This window comes from Candida theae (assembly GCF_024610275.1).
Source record: "Candida theae strain CBS 12239 chromosome Unknown scaffold10, whole genome shotgun sequence".
Classification (NCBI taxonomy): domain Eukaryota; kingdom Fungi; phylum Ascomycota; class Pichiomycetes; order Serinales; family Debaryomycetaceae; genus Lodderomyces; species Lodderomyces theae.
Window position 1 is genome coordinate 199,483 of NW_026261365.1, and position 18,950 is coordinate 218,432.

The following is an 18,950-nucleotide window of genomic DNA, read 5'->3' on the forward strand; positions in this document are numbered from 1 at the left end:
CCCCCCAATAACTTCTCCAAAAGAATGACCCATTCACTCAATGACAAGAAAGGTATGCAAATAGCATACGACCAAGCCAAAAAGTCCTACGACGAAGGAGGCATCCCCATCGGAGGCTGTCTAGTCAAATCAGACGGCACCTTGCTTTCATTTGGCCACAATCAAAGAGTCCAGAAACAATCAGCCATCTTACATGGTGAAATGTCAGTCTTGGAAAATGCCGGCAGATTACCAGCGTCGGTGTATCGGGACTGCACCATGTACACTACATTGTCTCCGTGTAATATGTGTACAGGAGCCATGATATTGTATGGGATTAAGCGCGTTGTTGTAGGTGAGAATGAGACTTTTATGGGTGGTGAGGCGTTGTTGAAGGAACATGGGGTTGAGGTAATCAATTTGAATGATGAGGAGTGTAAGACGTTGTTGCGTCGGTTCATTGAAGAGAAACCTGAGTGTTGGTACGAGGATATCGGTGAAGAACTATGAGGTGGAGATTTTTGTAAATAGTGAATGTATATCTATATGCAATGTGATCAGTAGAGGAGTCGGGCGTGTGCATTTAATGACATTGGTCTGCAGTAGGTATGGTAAAGGTTCATATGACACTACGTAAATCTCTTTTTTTTTTTTTTCTTTTTTTCCTTTCTTTTCACTCTTTATGTACGACTGAATCAAGCTTAATCTCTAATCAATGGGGAAAAGAAGTCGCGAGGAGGACTATGCAGTGGAGGACAGGCTACCTCAAACTCAACCATCAAGCTCGTCTCCAACGCAATGTCCCTATTGCTCCACCATGATTTACGGCTACGTTGGATTCCAGAACCATTTCTTGACATTCCACGAATATCAATGCTTATCTTGTGACAAGATTTTCCCTTCTCGTTATATATTGGAGCTACATATCGATGAGTACCATAATCCATTCTCGAAACTACATGGCACGAAAGTGAGGGAAGGTAAGGAAATTGATGAGGCTAGTATACTACTACGATGTCTTTGCGAAACTTGTGACATGACATTTAATTCTTCACAATTGCGAACTGATCATTTGATTGAACATCACAATTATCCAGAAACGTTCCCATTCAACATTACATCGGATGGAATTGCATCTACACCTTGACGCAAAATCCACTCATGGCTCTAACTGCCATCAACTTTTGCTGCTGCTTCACTTTGGCCATCCAATTTGCGTTTCTTTTTGGTCACAACTTGCGGTTCTCTAGTCAATTCATAAATACTGCGTTTATCAAAATCACTCAGACACGCAGGACACTTGCCGCTTTCAGGCACATGGCTCATTATACACAAACAAACAGAACACACAAACCCAACATCGACTGGTTGTTTAGTAATGAAGCAACTGGCTTTATAATTGACTTGAGTATTAGCTGGTAATATGACATAGGGTCGCAAATTCGGTTCAATAAAAAAGGCAGTGGACAACACTTGGATAATTGCTTGTGGATTCTGTAGATGTAAGTATACGCCATTGGTGGCATCACTTGCTTGTTGTAGGTACGAGGAGTTTTTGAACCCTAATTTGGCAACGTCGATTGAGACTTTTAGTTTTTGAGCTGTGAATATACAATTCATTAATGGGATATAGTTGATCGTGTCATCGCCGTCGTTGGCACTCACTATGAGGATTCGCGATTTTATTGAGGTGGAAATAGTGGGGCCAGCAGCAGTATTAGCAGTGGCAGAGGCAGATGCGGCAGATGCACCATTTCCACCAAGACCAGCACCACCAGCACTTCCCGATGTGGCATCGGTTCGTTTCATTGTACTGCTCATTGCAGATGATGTACTGATTGCTGATGCCGTGGTTGTCGTTATCGATTGGTCTAGTATTGACATTCGGTAGGTGTAAGTCAATGCCATACTGATAGCGCCAGTAATACTCGAATGTCTCCTGGAGGATGCTGAAGTAGCAGCAGATGCAGCAGCTTGATCACTAGTCTCGACAATAAATTGGTTCAATTCTTGCAATACCACATCATCGACATTTTTGAATTGTCGATACATGCCCGGCGCAGTCTTGGATTGTGTCGTGGAAGTTTTGGAGTTACTAGGATGAGGATACAAGAATTTGGAAGTATATGGCAGACTTGCAATGAATGCCACTTGATTTGAATTGTTTATTGCTAGGTGACCGTTTAGGAAAACAAGTAGCGATTTGGCTACATCTTGTAACGATATCGAGTTTCGAATTTGGTACCATCCACGTGGCGATATGTCTAGTATGACGGTAAGTAGTGACGGTTCATCTACAGTCGTTGTTGTCTCAAGCGAGGATTCTGAAAATACCCTATCTGATATGGCATCCATTGTGGTACACCTGTTTTGGACAAGAAATTGACTCTTCGTTTGGGATTCTTGATCTACTGCATACTTTCCTTTTTTTTTTTTTTTGAGGGTTTTTGCAGAGAGAGAGAGGATGACCAGAGATGTGTTTCTAGTTACAAGACTGACGCAAGAAACTCCATTACAAATTGTACATTTATATTACTATTATATAACTGAAGAAAAGGGTTGGATTTGAAAAAAAAAAGGTAAGAAAACGAGCTCAAACTTCGCTTAAGCAACCAAAGCAGAAGCAGTAGCTGATTCGTATTTCCAGTTTGGTGGCAAGACAGCAACGGTTCTGTAGTATCTAGCCAATCTGTGGATTCTGGATTCAATCAAAATCAATCTGAATTTGGAATCTTTATCCTTTCTGTTTCTTTCCAAGTGTTTTCTAACTGAGACAGCCTTTTTGATCAAAAAGTACAAATCTTCTGGGATTTCTGGAGCCAAACCGTTTGATTTCAAAATTCTCAAAATCTTGTTACCAGTGACAACCTTGGTTTGGGAAACACCATGAGCGTCTCTCAAAATGACACCGATTGATGATGGGGTCAAACCTTTTCTTGCATACTTGATGACTTGTTCAACGACATCGTCACTTGACAATTTGAACCATGATGGTGCGTTCCTTGAGTATGGAATGGCAGATGAGGAAATACCTTTACCCTATAAGAGATTGAAAGTTAGTATGACAAATATTCTTGGGAAAAGTCTGCAGGCAGTAGTAGTAAAAAAACCACAACGAAAGAAAGAAAGAAAAAAAACAATAATCTGCATCGATGCCAAACGAAAAAGGAGTTGACCCAGGAGGAGGGGCAGTGAATGGGTGTTCCTCTCAAAGGTGTAGTCGAGCATGCGTTATCGACATGTCCTAGATTCAGAACTCCAACCAAAAACAGAAGAACAAGAAATCAAAAAAAAGGAAAAGAAGACAGGAGCACCAAATGCCCTCCATCACTCTGCCACTTCATCTCCTATCCCTCCATAACTCCCACCCTAAAGTCAAACGAGATCGAAAAAAAAAACAAGGTCCAGGTTATCAAGTACTCAAAGCGTATATAGTAACAATTCTAGGTATGTATAGTCTACCGTAGGTGAATCGTTTACTTTGGGCAAGACTCCTGTGTTTGAAATACCATTGTTTTCTTCACTCTCTCCTCTTCCTCCTATTCTCTCTGGTGATGCGAAAAGAAGGTTTTTGAGTCGTTTGTCAACAATACATCTGATGGTACTGTGCTTTTTTCAACTAGCTTACGAAACGAAGTAGCCACTTGAATATAATGTTGTAATTCACACATACAGATGAATGCATACGACCCATGATGAATGATTTTGTAGTTGTTTATGTGTGGTGATGATAATGAAAGAAGAAGAAGAAGAAGAAGAAGAAGAAGAAGAAGAAGAAGAAGAAGAGGAAGAAAAATCAATAGGGATGATGAAAAATTTTTCACTTTCAAAGAGAGAGTTACAGTGAGAGGGAGAGAGAAAAAATTTTTTTTTAAGCAAATACACACGACCTCAGTGATAAAAAAATCAATGTCGTAAACTCTGTCTTGGTGACACACGACATAAGGTACATTTAATATTGCACTTTGCTCAGCATCTACCATAGTATTGCCGCTACCAACTGCCATCAAGCAGAAGTGTTGGTTATATAGTTTGGGAGGTGGAAGAGAAGTGTGTTACGTGTGGATCGCAATGGGACCTGTGCTGCAAGAGAGTGCTATACAAGAAGTTGGGTCAGCACAATTTTATATAGTTTGTTACTTAGTTTGAAATGCAAGTTAATCTTCACATTAAATTTGTTAATAAAGTTCTCAACTTAAAAAATGTAGGTTTTTATTACACCACATTCAAAATCAAGATTTTACTCACTGATTTGATGATCAGGATCCCAATCGGTATTGTTGACAAACTTGCTATCATCACCATCAAATCTCGAATTTCCTTCATCATTAGATGAAACTGACTCATTGTAAATTGCATCACCTTCTTCAACTTCTATATTTGAGCTCAAATGTCCAACATTGGTTCCTGTGTGTTTCAATTTTCCATGTCACTAGACATGTTTGTTTTTCCTTGTACTTCATCACCCTTCGTATCCAAGACTCCAAGATTATCAAACTGAACCTTCATCATCGGAACTATTCGAAGCCAGAGGCATCTTTTCCTCTAAATCTGCTGGTATATCCCATTTGATTGTAACTTGATGTGAGTATCTTTGAGTAATGATATCTGGGCTTTTGTTTGTTACTGCCTGTTTTATAAAAGGCATATGCATTGCATATGCTAATCCTTCTGGGATTGACTCTATTCCTTCACTTTTTTTGTTGTTCTGAACTTGCTGTGCCATTTGCTGTTCTTTACTGGTTTTACCATTCATGGTTGATTTCGCCAGCACGAGATGAATAGAATATTTAAAATTTAATAATTTTCACTGTCGATTTAGTCAAGATTATGAGTCCGCTCTATCACGACACAGAAATTCGCATTAATTTGTGAGTGTTTACCCATATAGTGCTTGTGATATAATAAAATTGTCTTGTGGTAATCTTACTCAAAACAAGCAAATCTAATTATTAATCTAGAATCAAGAAAACACAATAAATAGAGACATAACCTAGCACATTTACATAAACAACAAACTTTCAAGCAGAAGCAATTTCAAAGTACTTACATTCGTCCAACATTCCTATGACTAAAAAAAAAGTTTAAAAAATAAAGTTAAAGAAAAAGAAGAAAAGAATCCTTTGTGAATACCCTCAATGGGCTCGTCATCACGCACCTCAGCCAGTCCTCTTCTAAGCTATTTGAACTCCATTTTAGACAGTGCAACACTATTAGTGGTGACCTGTAACAGGTTAAACATTGCATAATGTGTAACGATGCGACAAAATTTAAGGTTTTGTGTAAAACAAAGATTTTTGTAATCCTCTTGCAAAAGGGTTCAGCGACAGAACTAAAAGTAGAAGATACGAGATTCAAAACTGCAACAAAACAAAGCAAATTTTATTTCCTGCAAAGATTATTTTCCAAGTTTCTGGTCTTCGAAAGGTAAACAAAGAGGCAATTAGCTGCGTTTCTCATTTATATAGTTTACACCTCATCAAAAACTAGTTTCCTGAATGCTGCTCTTGTTTGTTGATGGATTCTTCAACTCTCGTTAAATACTATTATAGGATTTTTACAAAAGAAGCATAACTTCACTGAACATGCATTTGAAATGACGTCAATGAACACAATAGCAAAACATGGGGTTAGATTTGAAAGGAGTGAAAGCAAGTACCAATACTTTACACTACAGGACTATCATATTTGTTAGGTAAAGTAGATAAAAGAAGCAGGCGGGCGGGGTGGTTCGGAAATAGCTGTGCTTTGTGTACACTTAAATTTGTATTATTTTATACCATTCGGAGGGTGGTTTCAATTTTGAGGATTCAGCTGCAAGATTAGCCGCTTCGGATGGTTGCGCCTCCCTTACTGGTGGTGAACTGAAATGATAAAACAGGTTCAGCATGTCTTCATGTGCCGGCCTGTAGTATTTTGCTGGTTACTCGCCTCACTACCTAATGTGCAGTGTGGGAGAAGAAAGGAGACATTATTTTGTTTTGTTGTCAGATGTGCATTCCTACCATATTTTCCAGAAAAGATTAAAAGAAAGAGAAAAAGGGTCAAAAAAAGAAACTTTTTTCCTTTTTTTTTATTTGTGTATCTTTTCTATATATTATAGGTTTTCATAGCTGCTCTTCAATGTCGTCAAAGTCATCTTCATCTTCAATTTTGATTAACCTATGCAATCTAGTTAGTATATTTCATTGGAACACAATCTTCCTTCATTATGCGTATCCTGTGTGGTTCAATATACATACTTTGATACACCAGCTTTGTCTCTAAACTGTTCAACTGCTCCTGCATATAACATCTTGTTGGCTTGATTCGATGTTGGTGGAATCCAATACAACATCACCAATGGTGATTGCAATCTACCGTCTTTCGTCTTTATGGGATAAGACAAGACGATAAATCTTGGGTTGTTGTCGGGTAATTCTTCGACTAATGTCTCTATCGAATCTATGTCACCGTCCACTTCTTGTTGTTTGATTTCATTGGTTTCTTTATCGATCTCATCTAGAGATAGAGACGGTTTTGTTAGTAACTATGAGCATATCAATTTTCCCAATGTAATGGGCAAAAGGTTATACTCACATATGACCGCTTGTGGTTGTGTGGCTCTCGAACTTCCGAACCGAAACTTCTTCAATCCAGATAGAGTTTCTGATGAAAATGTGTAGAGATTGGATGACTGTAGGTGGAAATTGTTAGTATTTTCTTTGACGCTTTAACAACACATAATGTGTCCTAATAAAACATACCATTGTAGGCTATTAATCCAAAGGGTGCAAAACGATAGTTATCAACCTACGTATATGTATAAATATCAATTTGCCGCCCGTTGAGGAGAGTATATGATTTTCGCAATGAATCAAATCAAGCAAGAAACGAAATAAAAGATATAGGTCGTGTGCAAGTGGCAGTATATCTTCCCAATTGGGAGTAAACATAAACAAACAACAAATCAAAGTAAACAAAAAGAGAAAAAGACGCTTCTTCAGTAATCAAAAATATATGAATATACCATCAACAGTAGTAGAAGGAAGAAACTAGACAGCTTCACATTAGTACATAGCCATCACCTAGACTGCTTCAGTTTCAACAGCCCTCCCCCCCCACTCAATCCCCACCATACATTATCACCAACTTTGAGAATAGGTCACCTGCATTGAAATAATGGGTAGAAACAAATCAAATGTGCCTCTAATCGAGTTCTTAAAGAGTATGTATCTCTGCGACAACAACAACAACAACTATAAAACAGGATAATCTTTACTAACACTCACTTTCCAGACCGTATATACTTGGGTGCTTTTGATTATACACCAGCCGACACTAATGAGTTGGTATATTTCACAATTGAAGATGACTTACCATACAATGCATTCCATTTGGATTTCGGACCTTTAAACATCAGCTGTCTCTATCGATTTGCTGTTGTGTTGCACAATGTCTTGAATGACGATGACAATCAAGGCAAAGCAGTGGTGTTTTACAGTTCAACTTGCCCAAAACAACGAGCAAATGCAGCTTGTTTGTTGTGTTGCTATATGGTTCTAGTTCAATCATGGGCACCTCATCAAGTGTTACAACCCATTGCTCAATTTGAAGTTCCATTTGCCAGTTTCAGAGACGCTGGTTATTCCAATGCCGATTTTGAAATCACTATACAGGATGTTGTTTATGGAATGTGGAGAGCTAAAGAGAGAGGAATGATTGACTTGACTTCGTTTGACCTTGCAGAATATGAACAATATGAACGAGTAGATCAAGGAGATTTCAATGTTATAACTAAAGACTTTATTGCATTTGCATCACCGCAACAAAAGAAGCATGCACCTCTTAATGAGCCTTTTAAAAAAGTTTTGGATTATTTTACGCAAAACAATGTTCAATTGGTTGTTAGATTGAACTCGCATCTCTATGATACAAAGGAGTTTACAAAGAGAAATATTCAACACATTGACATGATCTTCGATGACGGAACTTGCCCAACACTCGAGTATGTCCAGAAATTTATTGGGGCTGCAGAATGCATCATAAATCGAGGAGGCAAGATTGCTGTTCATTGCAAAGCTGGTCTAGGACGAACTGGGTGTTTAATTGGGGCTCATTTGATCTACACACATGGTTTCACTGCTAATGAGTGTATTGCTTACATGAGGATGTTGAGACCAGGTATGGTTGTCGGTCCACAACAACACTGGCTATACCTCAATCAGAACTATTTTAGAGATTGGAGACACACAATGATTTTGGACAATAGACCCGACAAATTCATTGGAAACTTGTTCCCCTTGTGTTCATATGATGATTTCAAGAAACGCATGAAGGAAGCCAAGAGGCAAGCTCAAATGGAACAGCATTCAAATCAATTACAACTCAACTCATCATTTGTTGTTGATTCATCCTTCTCAGCTACTCCTATCAGAAGACGCAAGATTAGTAGCGCATTGGCATCGAAGATTCAAACAGCCGTCCCCTCAAACGCTCCTGGACAACCAAGAAAGTACCTCGAAGATGCCGGGGATGATATAGAGCAAGAAAACCCAAGCATTGAGATGATCAACAATTCAGACGATGAGAACGTAATGCAAGATGTAATCAAGAGCTCACCAACACAAACACTGACGCCACAGAATAGAAACTCGGAATGGAGGGTATTGCGGTCCATATCGGCAAATTCGGCTCAACAGCAGCAGCAGCAGCAACAACAACAACAACAACCGGTACTGATGACCAAAACTACAACCACAACCACAACGAGAACAGTTAGTACTACAATGTCGTCGTCGTCGCCAGGGGCTTCTCCCACTAACAACTACGGTGGATTGAGGATGACAAAGTCTCGTTCTTCTCGACCACGTGTGAGTCTGGGTGGTGGAGGCTCTAATCAGGGGTCAAGAGTGCATTCTGGGGGAGTAAGGAAGATTAGTGGGAAAAAAGTGTAAAGCCAGAGCTTACCGTTGAGCCCCGCCTCCTTCATAGCATCTATATTTCAGTTCTTGAAACTATGTATTGTAGAATTATAAAAATAGACCACCATTGATACCCTTGACAAAAGTTATGTGTCCCCTTGGTCTCTTGTTTCAATCATCGTAGGCAGCTTCAACAATCTCAAACTTGTCATCAGTAGATGTTTTGAATGCCAAAATACAGTAATCTTTAAACTCCACCTCATCTATATTTCCCTCTGTCAACTCAATCCATTCATTGTCATACGGAGCAGACGCGTTTCGAGGAACAGCAATACTCAATTCCACCGCATCAACGAATTGTACATCTTTACTTCCCGTGACAGTTTTGTCACCACTTCCAATGCCACTCTCAACGACGTCAAACTCGGATTTCGGTACCGGTATACTATCTTCATCCATCAAATCTTGCTCTACCTCCACTCCACCTTCAGCTTCCCTTGCTCTTTGAGCAAGTCCCTTTTCATCATCTTGACTTCCGGGTAAGCCTCCAGAATTGTTGATGGCCTCAGCTAGCTCATCACGTATATTGTTCAAAGTTATCGTGGTGAGGGTGAGCATATATGTTAGTTTGACCCGTTTGAGCTTGAGGATTGTTAAGGTTGCTTGTTTGGATTTCTTTGGTGCCTGTTGCAATGAGTTAGTACTATGGTCAATCATCATGTGAATACGAGAAGGGCAGAATGTTGCTGGTACGTACCATTTGTTAGAGGGAGTGTAAGTAGACGACGTGTTTGATGGTGGTGTGGAAGGACCTCTTTCAGCGATAACAAATACGGAATTTGAAAAAAAAAATAAAAAAAAAAAAAAAGAAAAAAAGAAATGCTCCTACGTTTGAAGATCATCTGCATGAACCAGAACACAGCAATGACGCGATGAATAACCCATTGACACAATCTGTAAACAAGTTGAGACAGCATCCCGAGTATCTACGATCGGTGATTCAGCTATATAGGCAATTGCTTCGGAATTCACAACGACTAAAGAAGCTAGATATACCAGATGCCTCGATCTTGTATGAGGAATTGAAAATGGGAATGTATGAAGCATTTACCAAGAGATACACCAACACGTATCAATTGACGCAAGCATTTGTAAAGGGCATTTTGGTTCATGATGCATTGGATGATGCTGTAAGCAACGGCAATATCGACAAACTCATGCATTGTGTGCATCAACATCGTAAGGACTATTTTGATTGGAGTCAACGCAGAAGTTCCTTTTTACGGAACCGCAAAGAGTTGGAAGATAAAAGAATCACAGCATTGAGGGGCAAGGAGAGCTCACTTGCCATGTCGCGTAAAAGAGGCAAACTCAAGCTTGCAATCCCAGACTTGTCAACTGATGAGAGTATACAACAATTCATTACCAAGGGTTTTGAAACTGCTTCCAAGAATGGCCAATCATTAATCTTACGATATTTGAATCAGCTACAATATGCAGGCAAGATCCCCAACCCTCATCTTTTACCATACACGCCAGATACGTTGCAAACCAGTGGGGACCAATACGACCCACATCATGTCATCAAGGGACTGACGCAAAAGATTGTTGATAAATCTTTTGATAAAGAGTATATCGAATCAATCATAATTCCAGGACTTACTTTCGACTTGAATGATTTACATATGGAGAAAATAACGACCATCGTTAACAAAAAAGGCCCTTATCGAGCAACGGCCAAGGAAAATAAATCAGGAACTGTTCCATTACCGTATGTGATGTCGCCCTTCAAATATAAGCCTGGACGAAAGCAAATGGCTTATTTAATACGTCAACAAGTGTTGTGGTTTCGTATTAGAAAAATATGGGGAGCAACGCATGAATTGGAGGAGGAGAATAGGGGCAAAGATGGGAGTTACCCAATCCGAGGAAGTCGAGGTTTTGGAGCCGAGGAACTAATGAAGCCGAGAGAATACTATGAGAAACTCGCGTTGGGCGAAGAGGTGTTTCAACTTTTTTGTGAAATTGAGCGACGGAGAGCAGCGGGTGGTGATTTCAATGAAGAAATTGATTTGGGAAAATTTGATTGGACTCGGGATTTGGATACTGTGAGTGAGGAAATTGAGGCAAAATATAACTCCATTTTGAGAGAATCCAAATTGGACTTGTCTCAGTTGCAGAAGAGCTTGCAGGAACGATATGATGAAGGGTACAGAGATAAAGTTGAGAGGTTTACCAATTTACTTGATCTGTTGAAAGAAAACAGGGTATTCAAACATAGTGAGGTTGTTACTCCACCAGGCTGCTCACTTCTCAAAAACAGTTTGCCCAGGAGCGCAACCTTTGAAAAGTTCCCTGCTGAAGAGAGAATTGGACGTGGTAAAATGCTAGGTGATTTCTTGAGAGATAATGACTTTCGATACTTTGAATTTGGAAATGAACTACGCAAAAACATTAACGAAATTATGACTAAAATTGTACATAGATTTTGATAAATTTTGTCTCTTCTTTTTCTGAATCGTGAAACTTCGTTACATTTGCTATTGACTATGACTAAGTTACACTACGTATCCGCCAAAGCTCTTGTTTGTAGTGATGTAGCCCTCGATATTGTTATGCGCTAAGCTAGAACTCTTTTCATCACCGCCATCCTCGTCCTCACTTTCAATAGCTTGTTCTGATATGTCATCTCGAAGTGTGATACGGTGATGGCCATGCTGCTGCTGCTCGTGGTCAACGTCCCTTTCAACGATTTCGAAATCTTCAATCAACTTAATCAATTGGTTTGTATCTTCATTCATCTCATCCCCATTCATGCTGAGACCATTCATCATCGCCACCACTTCAGCCATGGTCTTACCTTGCTCTTTCAACTCCTTATGCTTAGCAATCACTTCCTCTAACAACGTAATTGAGTTCTCATACCAATTGGCACCACCTTGGAATGGAGGAACAACCATTATATCCTTTCTCGCAAAGACAGCCTCATTCGACAACTGGTTGCGATAAAATATACTAGCTTGATAGTGGTCCTTGCAGCAATACTGACTCTTGTACGTATTGGGCAAAATTATTGATGGCTTCCGATTATAAATCTGATACTTTGTTGAAGCTCCCGCATCAGACATCAGCGCCGTGGTGGTCCCATTACTGTTTAAACTTAGCCTTCGCACCAACAGTTTTGGTTGGTTGTTGCACAAGGCATACCCGCACTCGTGTTCGATATTCCGTTCTTCAATAATCTCATCGTATGATTGTTGAGTAAGGAATCGTGACAAGAATTTTAGCAAGGCAAAATCAACATAATCATCAACCAACAATTCAGTAATGAGAAGCGATAATTGCAATGATTCCGCCGGTGTCAAGAGTTCCTTGTTGGCGTATGGTTCCAAATATGGCAAAAACTTTTCAATCGTCATCAACTCCATGGCTGCAAGTAGAAGACAAAAGAAAAAAAAATGAATAAAGTATTGGGGGAGTTGGTGGGTCAATGTGTGATTTCGAGATGCCAATTCTCAATGTATATGTTTGTGTTTGTGTTTGTGTTTGTGTGAGTGTGGGTGTGTGTTCTGGTCAGCAATTTGTTATAGATGTATTACTCTGCTATGCGAAAGATGTATGGTATTATATTTCAATCGTAGCAGTAGTAGTAGACTCATGAAATCGAACTATGGGGTTTACCAAAAAGAAGAAGAAGAAGAAGAAGAAGAAGAAGAAGAAAAAGAAGAAAAAGAGATGGGAAAAAGGGTGGGCATATCAAATTCTACTATTTATACTCTCCACCTCCTCCTCCTTCTCTCTGTGTATGTTGAGCGCATCGTTATCATCCAAAAAGAAAAAAAAAAAATGAAATTCATCTCCGGCGCTTATTGTGGAGGGCAATTACATACCTACCCACAATTAGATTAGAGTTACAATCTACCAGTTGTAAAATGAATGGTCCTGAAGATAGGCGAATTCATTTCCTCTTAGAACTACACTGTAATTGCGTTCCCCCACCTCTTATTTGTTGTGGAGACAATGTTTCTTTACTACTTGTGTAGTCATACCTCTAGCTTCCTCTAATAATAGCTTCTCTCGATCAACGAGGGCATATACCGTTAGGTTACTACACTTTGCTTTGTTGCCACGACAGCTTACCGTCTCTGCATCACCCACAAAGTTTCTGCAATGTTTGCTTGTCCCTGTGTCGTATTTGATCTCTTCAATGTCGCGTTTAGCCGCCACACAAAATGTTTTCAGACATTGATATTGCATCACCATAAACATTAGTGTGGATGCAGAAGTCTTTCATTCAGTCACCCCCATGGGCAAACACCGACTGACAAATGGCATGAATGGGAAACTACTACCCAGTCACAAGAAAGCTAGAGGCAAGTCCCAATCCGCTCAACTGAGTGGCAGATCCAGGACTAAATCAACAGCGGGATCGCAACATGTTACTTTCAAAGATGAGCAGTCGCCTAAACCACGACTGCAGTCGATTCGTGAATCCGTATCGGAGTATTTCGCCAAAATTGGTTTAAATGGAGTACATCGTGACAAAAATGGTATTTCCTTGTTCAAGTTGGTCCAATTGGAGCTAAATTTACCCAGTGTGTTGTCAGGACCTGAAAATGAAAACACCACGACCACCAAAGTTGACCAGAGGGTCAATCAATCATACGAAGAGTTGGTGAATATGTTTATAATACCGTGGTATTTGGAAAAGTTTATGATCTTTGGATTGTTCGTGTGTCTCAATTCTTTCCTTGCCTTGTTCACCCTAGCTCCTATAAAGATCATTCTAGTGGCACTTCGATGCATCATCTCGTACATTAAAAACCCTAAGCAAAACTTATCTCGTCAATTGAAGTCAATAAAAAAAGATGTCATCACTTTAAGTCTAATTGTCTTGTCTTTGTTTGTCTTATTTTCCGGAAAGTTGGATATCTCAAAAATGTACCATGACGTTAGGGGTCAAGCGGATATCAAGTTGTATGTCATGTTTGGCGTATTGGAAGTGGCTGAGAAACTATGCTCTTCTATTGGTCAGGACATTTTAAACATTCTACTACACACGCCACCTTTAGAACACGTTGGCAGATTTATCACCTTTTATTTGATTTCCGTGTTTTACTTGTCATTCCATGCATACATTTTGATTTACCAGTGTGTTTCATTGAATGTGGCAGCAAACTCGTACTCCAATGCGTTATTAACCTTGCTACTATCGAACCAATTTGCCGAGTTGAAAAGTTCGGTTTTTAAAAAGTTGGATAGAGAGGGCTTGTTTCAAATCACAATGGCAGATCTATCGGAGCGGTTCCAGTTGTCTTTGATGTTGGGTATAATAGCAGTGAGAAACTTGTTGCAGTTAAATACAGCTCATGGTCTTGTACCTGATAGTTGGAAGAAATGGAATGTTTGGCTAGGTGCCGTGTTTGGCCCCGGTGTTGTTGTTATTGGAAGTGAGATTTTCGTTGATTGGTTGAAACATTGCTTCATTTCCAAATTCAACAAGATAAAACCCCGTGTTTACCGCAATTTTTTGTACGTTTCGTGTTTGGATTTCTTGCAAGTATTTCAAGCAGGTTCCAGTGGGTCCAGCAAAAACCACGAGTTTACCGATTTTATCGTTTTAACTCGCAGAATTGGATTGCCATTATTGGCGTCTGCTGTCTGCTTTTTAAGGATGACAATTGGTGATTTTAAGCAAATCTTTATCGTCCAGTGCTCGACTAATATTCGTACCGTTTTCACGAGTTTTGTTTTTATCACTGCAACCATCTTGACCTTGCTACTAATTAGAATTGTCTTGGTATTGTTCATTTTCAAAATTGCCAACAAGTCAGTGGAGTCACACAAGGCACGCCAAAAAGCACTCGCAGTGGATCTCAAGCACACGCTTTCAGTAGATACGCAAGTTGAAAAAACACCTTCTCCGAAAGAGAAGGTTCTTGAGTCATTCGATGATTCTGGATTTGTGCCTTCTCCAGTAGAGCAATACTATCTTCCTGGATCGCCCAACACTGAACCATCAACCATAAACCCCAGCACTAGGGCATATTTGTATGACATTGGTGAAGTTGTGCCTGAAACTCCAGAAGAGAAAAGAAACAGGCAGTTGATAATTGGGGCGATGCAAGAACTGCCATGGAGTGAAAATGAAGATGACAGATTGTCTAAAGTTATGCGGTATGAAATGTCGAGTAAACGAATATGGTAATAAATACCAGGATGCATTATTCAATCGTTATTTACATGACATGATTATCTCTATATACATAATCTACGTTACTTGCATGCTTATTTATTTACATGTACATCATTCCTAGCTCATATGGCTCTTTTTGTTATTAAACTTCTTGCATACTTTGCAAATTCAGGTCTGGGTTTCTTCAATCTTGCACAAAAGGCCAACACGGCTGTCAACAACGCCAAGGCGCCAGCTTGATGGGCAGCTGCCAAAGGTATAGGCACAAGGTAAATCAATGTACTAATACCCAATGCAACTTGCAACGTCACAAACCCCATTGTTGCATGCATCATCGACTTTGCCGTCTTTGGAATTATTGCCTTCCTCTTATTGACATACATGTGTGCACCCAAGACAGCAAAGAAAGTAGTTGTTGCGAATATACGATGAATGAGTTGTACGGTAGTTGGGTTTTCTAAGCAATTTCTCCACACCAAGTCTGATTTATCCAGTTTGCGTGCAAAAACATCTGACATAAGCTCATTTTTGCTGGGGACCCAATCATCTCCCATGTGGGGGAAAGTATTGTAGATCAAACCGGCATCCAACCCAGCAACCATACCACCGGACATGGCTGTAATAAATGTCAAAACCAACAAACCCAACGCCATCACTCTAGTATTTTTCAATGCCGGGTTCTGAAGCTGACCAAGAATTGTTTCCACCGCTTGCCCTTTACCTTTCTTGATCATGGTGAGCAATTTGTTTTCATTTAAAACTTCAAATGCAGTGTACAATACTGCAAGATACATCAAGAATGCAGCTCCCAAATGAGTAGTTAATCTGTATTGTGACACAGTTGGCTTGGAGTTTCTCTCAGCCAATTGCTCTTCGTCCAACCCTGACTTGACCATCCACCACCCAATCGCTCCTTGGAGACCTAATAAACCGGTTAGTCCAATTACTCTTCTCGTAAGTCTTGGTGTAAACTTGTTGCGAGCGTAAAATGCAATTGCTGGGAGTATAAGGAAAAGACCAATGCATCTTCCAACTAGTCTATGGCTCCATTCCATGAAAAAGATGAATTTGAACTCTTCTAATGTAATGTGCGAATTCAATTGCTTGAACTCGGGAGAGTCTTTGTATTTTGTAAATTCGTCTATCCAGTCTTGTTCGTTCAATGGAGGAATTGACCCGGTAACTGGTTTCCATTCAGTGATGGAAAGACCTGATTCGGTAAGTCTTGTGAGACCACCCAACACTACAATCCCAAAGATCAAAGTTGACGTGCCAACTAACCAGTACCCAACAGACTTTGGAGGAACAATGTCGGGGTTGGGCTTTGCAGCAGCATGCACGACTTTGGAAGTTGGATTGAAGGTAGACGACGCAGTGGTATACGATCTCTTGACTCCAAATGTGTGATTATACGGAACAGTGAATTTTGTCTGGTATTGCTTGGCTAGTGATGGGACTACCTTTGAGCGCGTTGAAAACATGGATGACAAACGCATAGAAGGAACCCCTTTCCCAAGTCCTGCCCTTGCAAACTGTATGCTAGCTTTATGAAACATGGTTCATGCCAATCGTAAGTTGTGCCCCTTTGTGAAATTGCAAAAAAAAAAAAGAGAAAAATCATATCATCTGATGTCTGTTGGATGTATATTACAATTCATCAAAGTTGAGATTTGGTGAGCACTGAACAAACACATCCATACACACATATTATTACAATTTTAGCAGCCAAAAACAAAGTGAAACACATTTGGTTGTAATAATTGAACCATGCAAGGCAATTGAAACTATAGCATTGCAAGCGGTCTTACCCTGTGTTGCTTCTTCACACCTGCCCAGTCATCACCCAATCAGTTATTAGTCAACAACAGATGCAAGACCCGGTTAAAGCAAAGATCGATCACTATCAGCAGTTTCTCCAAAGAAGGAGTCAGAGGCGTGGTGGTTCTCCTAATCTAGAATTCATCAAACTTTCTGTAAAGGAGCCTCAATACATTTACAAACACCATGATCAAGCTTATCTAAATCTAGGGGTTCAAGACAACACAATGAACCACAATAATCATCATTTTGTTTCAGTTTCACCGCTGGCCGCTTTCGAAAATCCCATAATTGCTCGTGCATTTTACATTCTCATGACATTGATCGTGGTGCTTATTGTGTCTTCAGTACTTGCTTTTACTATCAGGGAATACTTCTTGTTCCAAAAGGCAAAAGAAGACTCAGCAAATAACAGTGAACTCAAACATGAGAACTCGTTTACAAGCAGTGGTGTTTACGAGGAGAAGAAGATTGCCGCTGCCATTGAGCCGGACGACTTGTTAAGCTTGGAAAAAGTTATACAAAACAACAAGGCACCAGCTATTGTAAAAGATGAGTCTGGACTTACGAAATTTGCCAATGACACACTGACAGCCCAAAATCGTGAATGGGGATTACAACAAAAATATGATCTCACAAGTGCAGCCATAAGTATGGATATTGCAGGTTCCGAGAGAAGGGAAAAAGATCACGTCAGTGGATTCAGTGACAAGTCGATTAGCAAGTATGCAATTGGCGGCTCAACTCCATTGGGCTCTTCAATCAAAGATGGCAAGATCCGGTACACCATGGATGAATTGCAAAATCTAAACACATTTAAGTTGAGCCTGGAAGTTATTCGAAAGTCTTCGTCCTGTGGTGTGCAAAAAATTCCGATTTCGCAGTTGGTTAAATGTCCAGTGAACTTTCCGGCAACAAGATTTCAACACTCATGGGAGGCCAACAAAGCTCTTATGGAGATTCTGAAAGTTTTGAATGATCCGGAGTTGAAGACTGAGAAATTACTTGCTGCTCTCAAGCTAGTGTCACTTGGCAAACAAAGGGAATTTTTTGAAAATCCAAATCTTTATTTGGGATCATTTACCACTTGCATTGAAGACTTGGTCCATACTTGTGCTCTCTTTGATTTATGGTCATATTGTAGTGCGACACTCACCGTTTTGTTTGTGGAGTGCTTGTTGACATATTGCTGGTCACATGCCAGGTATCAGGTTCAAAATGGAACCAAGTTGAGCTTGGTGCAACAGTTTACAAAATGGAATGGACGGTCACCCACTGTTCAGTCACAAATGTCAATTCTTCATCTTTTGTTTAATGTGTTTTTGGGGTTTAAAACAGCTTCTGCCTTACCAGAGGATATTGCCAAGGAAAATGAGTTGAAGTTGGGTCTTGTTATTCGTGAGCTCATCAAGAAAAGTGCTTGCAATGACTACATTCAGATCTTGCCTTTAATTGCAAGAGCTTCCGAAGCTGCGTCAAACAACCGGACAAAGTTATTCTTTTACGAAATGACAAAGCTTTTGGTTACGAGTCACAGAAACTGTTGCATTAACGTTTATCTCAAAGACTCCAATTTCGAATTAAAAACTTTGCTCAAGAAGGGATTCTTGAACACCCCCGAACTGGATCCTATTCACAAAAGAGCAAAGGAGATACTTGGTATTATTCTTGAGTGTAGCAAGGATGCCGAAATTTGGCAATTGGAAATACTAAATAGCGAAAACCATATACCATCGCCATCAAGTTTGCCATTATCGAGCGAATACACTGAGCGTCTCTTTGTTCAGGAAGGGAAAAGCGAGTACTAAGGCTGATAAACTGGTGTTTCTTTTTGGTTTTTTTTGGTTTTTTTTTTTTTGCTTCCGGTAGCTATCATTGAATCCGCTCAACTAGAGCTACTACTGTATTCTTGTTGCAAATTGTCCCGCTACATGTGAAAGTGGGTTGGTTTTGTGTAAGAAAGGCGTTTGCATTTATACTCGGTTCATTTAATTTCGTCGCGCACATGTGAAAACATAAACCATTGCTAATCACAAGAGTATCCTATTAGTGGC

General features: G+C 39.8%; 13 protein-coding genes across 13 annotated transcripts; 6 read left to right on the forward strand and 7 right to left on the reverse strand. All coding sequences in view use genetic code 12, as the record gives it.

Moving 5' to 3' along the window:
* Window positions 1-24: 24 nt before the first annotated feature.
* FCA1 (cytosine deaminase) lies at window positions 25-489 on the forward strand (the record flags this gene model as incomplete). The annotated part of the gene is made up of 2 exons (XM_051750165.1): window positions 25-52; window positions 125-489. 2 exons carry the CDS (start codon window positions 25-27, stop codon window positions 487-489), a joined length of 393 nt encoding a protein of 130 aa, XP_051610518.1.
* Window positions 490-694: 205 nt separating this feature from the next.
* Window positions 695-1,126, forward strand: KGF57_001004 (uncharacterized protein; the record flags this gene model as incomplete). The annotated part of the gene is made up of 1 exon (XM_051750166.1): window positions 695-1,126. One exon carries the CDS (start codon window positions 695-697, stop codon window positions 1,124-1,126), a length of 432 nt encoding a protein of 143 aa, XP_051610519.1.
* Window positions 1,127-1,146: 20 nt separating this feature from the next.
* Window positions 1,147-2,334, reverse strand: KGF57_001005 (TFIIH/NER complex subunit; the record flags this gene model as incomplete). The annotated part of the gene is made up of 1 exon (XM_051750167.1): window positions 1,147-2,334. One exon carries the CDS (start codon window positions 2,332-2,334, stop codon window positions 1,147-1,149), a length of 1,188 nt encoding a protein of 395 aa, XP_051610520.1.
* A 249-nt stretch (window positions 2,335-2,583) lies between these two features.
* RPS13 (40S ribosomal protein uS15) lies at window positions 2,584-3,673 on the reverse strand (the record flags this gene model as incomplete). Its single annotated transcript, XM_051750168.1, has 2 exons — window positions 2,584-3,018; window positions 3,653-3,673. 2 exons carry the CDS (start codon window positions 3,671-3,673, stop codon window positions 2,584-2,586), a joined length of 456 nt encoding a protein of 151 aa, XP_051610521.1.
* Window positions 3,674-4,219: 546 nt separating this feature from the next.
* Window positions 4,220-4,735, reverse strand: KGF57_001007 (uncharacterized protein; the record flags this gene model as incomplete). Its single annotated transcript, XM_051750169.1, has 2 exons — window positions 4,220-4,353; window positions 4,498-4,735. The coding sequence occupies 2 exons, from the start codon at window positions 4,733-4,735 to the stop codon at window positions 4,220-4,222; spliced, it is 372 nt and encodes a 123-aa protein (XP_051610522.1).
* Window positions 4,736-6,086: 1,351 nt separating this feature from the next.
* Window positions 6,087-6,728, reverse strand: KGF57_001008 (uncharacterized protein; the record flags this gene model as incomplete). The annotated part of the gene is made up of 4 exons (XM_051750170.1): window positions 6,087-6,141; window positions 6,222-6,480; window positions 6,559-6,655; window positions 6,726-6,728. The coding sequence occupies 4 exons, from the start codon at window positions 6,726-6,728 to the stop codon at window positions 6,087-6,089; spliced, it is 414 nt and encodes a 137-aa protein (XP_051610523.1).
* Window positions 6,729-7,140: 412 nt separating this feature from the next.
* Window positions 7,141-8,915, forward strand: CDC14 (phosphoprotein phosphatase; the record flags this gene model as incomplete). Its single annotated transcript, XM_051750171.1, has 2 exons — window positions 7,141-7,186; window positions 7,258-8,915. The coding sequence occupies 2 exons, from the start codon at window positions 7,141-7,143 to the stop codon at window positions 8,913-8,915; spliced, it is 1,704 nt and encodes a 567-aa protein (XP_051610524.1).
* A 138-nt stretch (window positions 8,916-9,053) lies between these two features.
* Window positions 9,054-9,602, reverse strand: KGF57_001010 (uncharacterized protein; the record flags this gene model as incomplete). The annotated part of the gene is made up of 1 exon (XM_051750173.1): window positions 9,054-9,602. One exon carries the CDS (start codon window positions 9,600-9,602, stop codon window positions 9,054-9,056), a length of 549 nt encoding a protein of 182 aa, XP_051610525.1.
* A 212-nt stretch (window positions 9,603-9,814) lies between these two features.
* On the forward strand, window positions 9,815-11,374 carry KGF57_001011 (uncharacterized protein; the record flags this gene model as incomplete). The annotated part of the gene is made up of 1 exon (XM_051750174.1): window positions 9,815-11,374. The coding sequence occupies one exon, from the start codon at window positions 9,815-9,817 to the stop codon at window positions 11,372-11,374; it is 1,560 nt and encodes a 519-aa protein (XP_051610526.1).
* A 66-nt stretch (window positions 11,375-11,440) lies between these two features.
* KGF57_001012 (RNA polymerase II subunit B1 CTD phosphatase) lies at window positions 11,441-12,310 on the reverse strand (the record flags this gene model as incomplete). The annotated part of the gene is made up of 1 exon (XM_051750175.1): window positions 11,441-12,310. The coding sequence occupies one exon, from the start codon at window positions 12,308-12,310 to the stop codon at window positions 11,441-11,443; it is 870 nt and encodes a 289-aa protein (XP_051610527.1).
* An 878-nt stretch (window positions 12,311-13,188) lies between these two features.
* KGF57_001013 (uncharacterized protein) lies at window positions 13,189-15,090 on the forward strand (the record flags this gene model as incomplete). The annotated part of the gene is made up of 1 exon (XM_051750176.1): window positions 13,189-15,090. The coding sequence occupies one exon, from the start codon at window positions 13,189-13,191 to the stop codon at window positions 15,088-15,090; it is 1,902 nt and encodes a 633-aa protein (XP_051610528.1).
* Window positions 15,091-15,200: 110 nt separating this feature from the next.
* Window positions 15,201-16,634, reverse strand: COX15 (Cox15p; the record flags this gene model as incomplete). Its single annotated transcript, XM_051750177.1, has 1 exon — window positions 15,201-16,634. One exon carries the CDS (start codon window positions 16,632-16,634, stop codon window positions 15,201-15,203), a length of 1,434 nt encoding a protein of 477 aa, XP_051610529.1.
* Window positions 16,635-16,946: 312 nt separating this feature from the next.
* On the forward strand, window positions 16,947-18,704 carry KGF57_001015 (uncharacterized protein; the record flags this gene model as incomplete). Its single annotated transcript, XM_051750178.1, has 1 exon — window positions 16,947-18,704. The coding sequence occupies one exon, from the start codon at window positions 16,947-16,949 to the stop codon at window positions 18,702-18,704; it is 1,758 nt and encodes a 585-aa protein (XP_051610530.1).
* Between the last annotated feature and the right edge of the window lie 246 nt (window positions 18,705-18,950).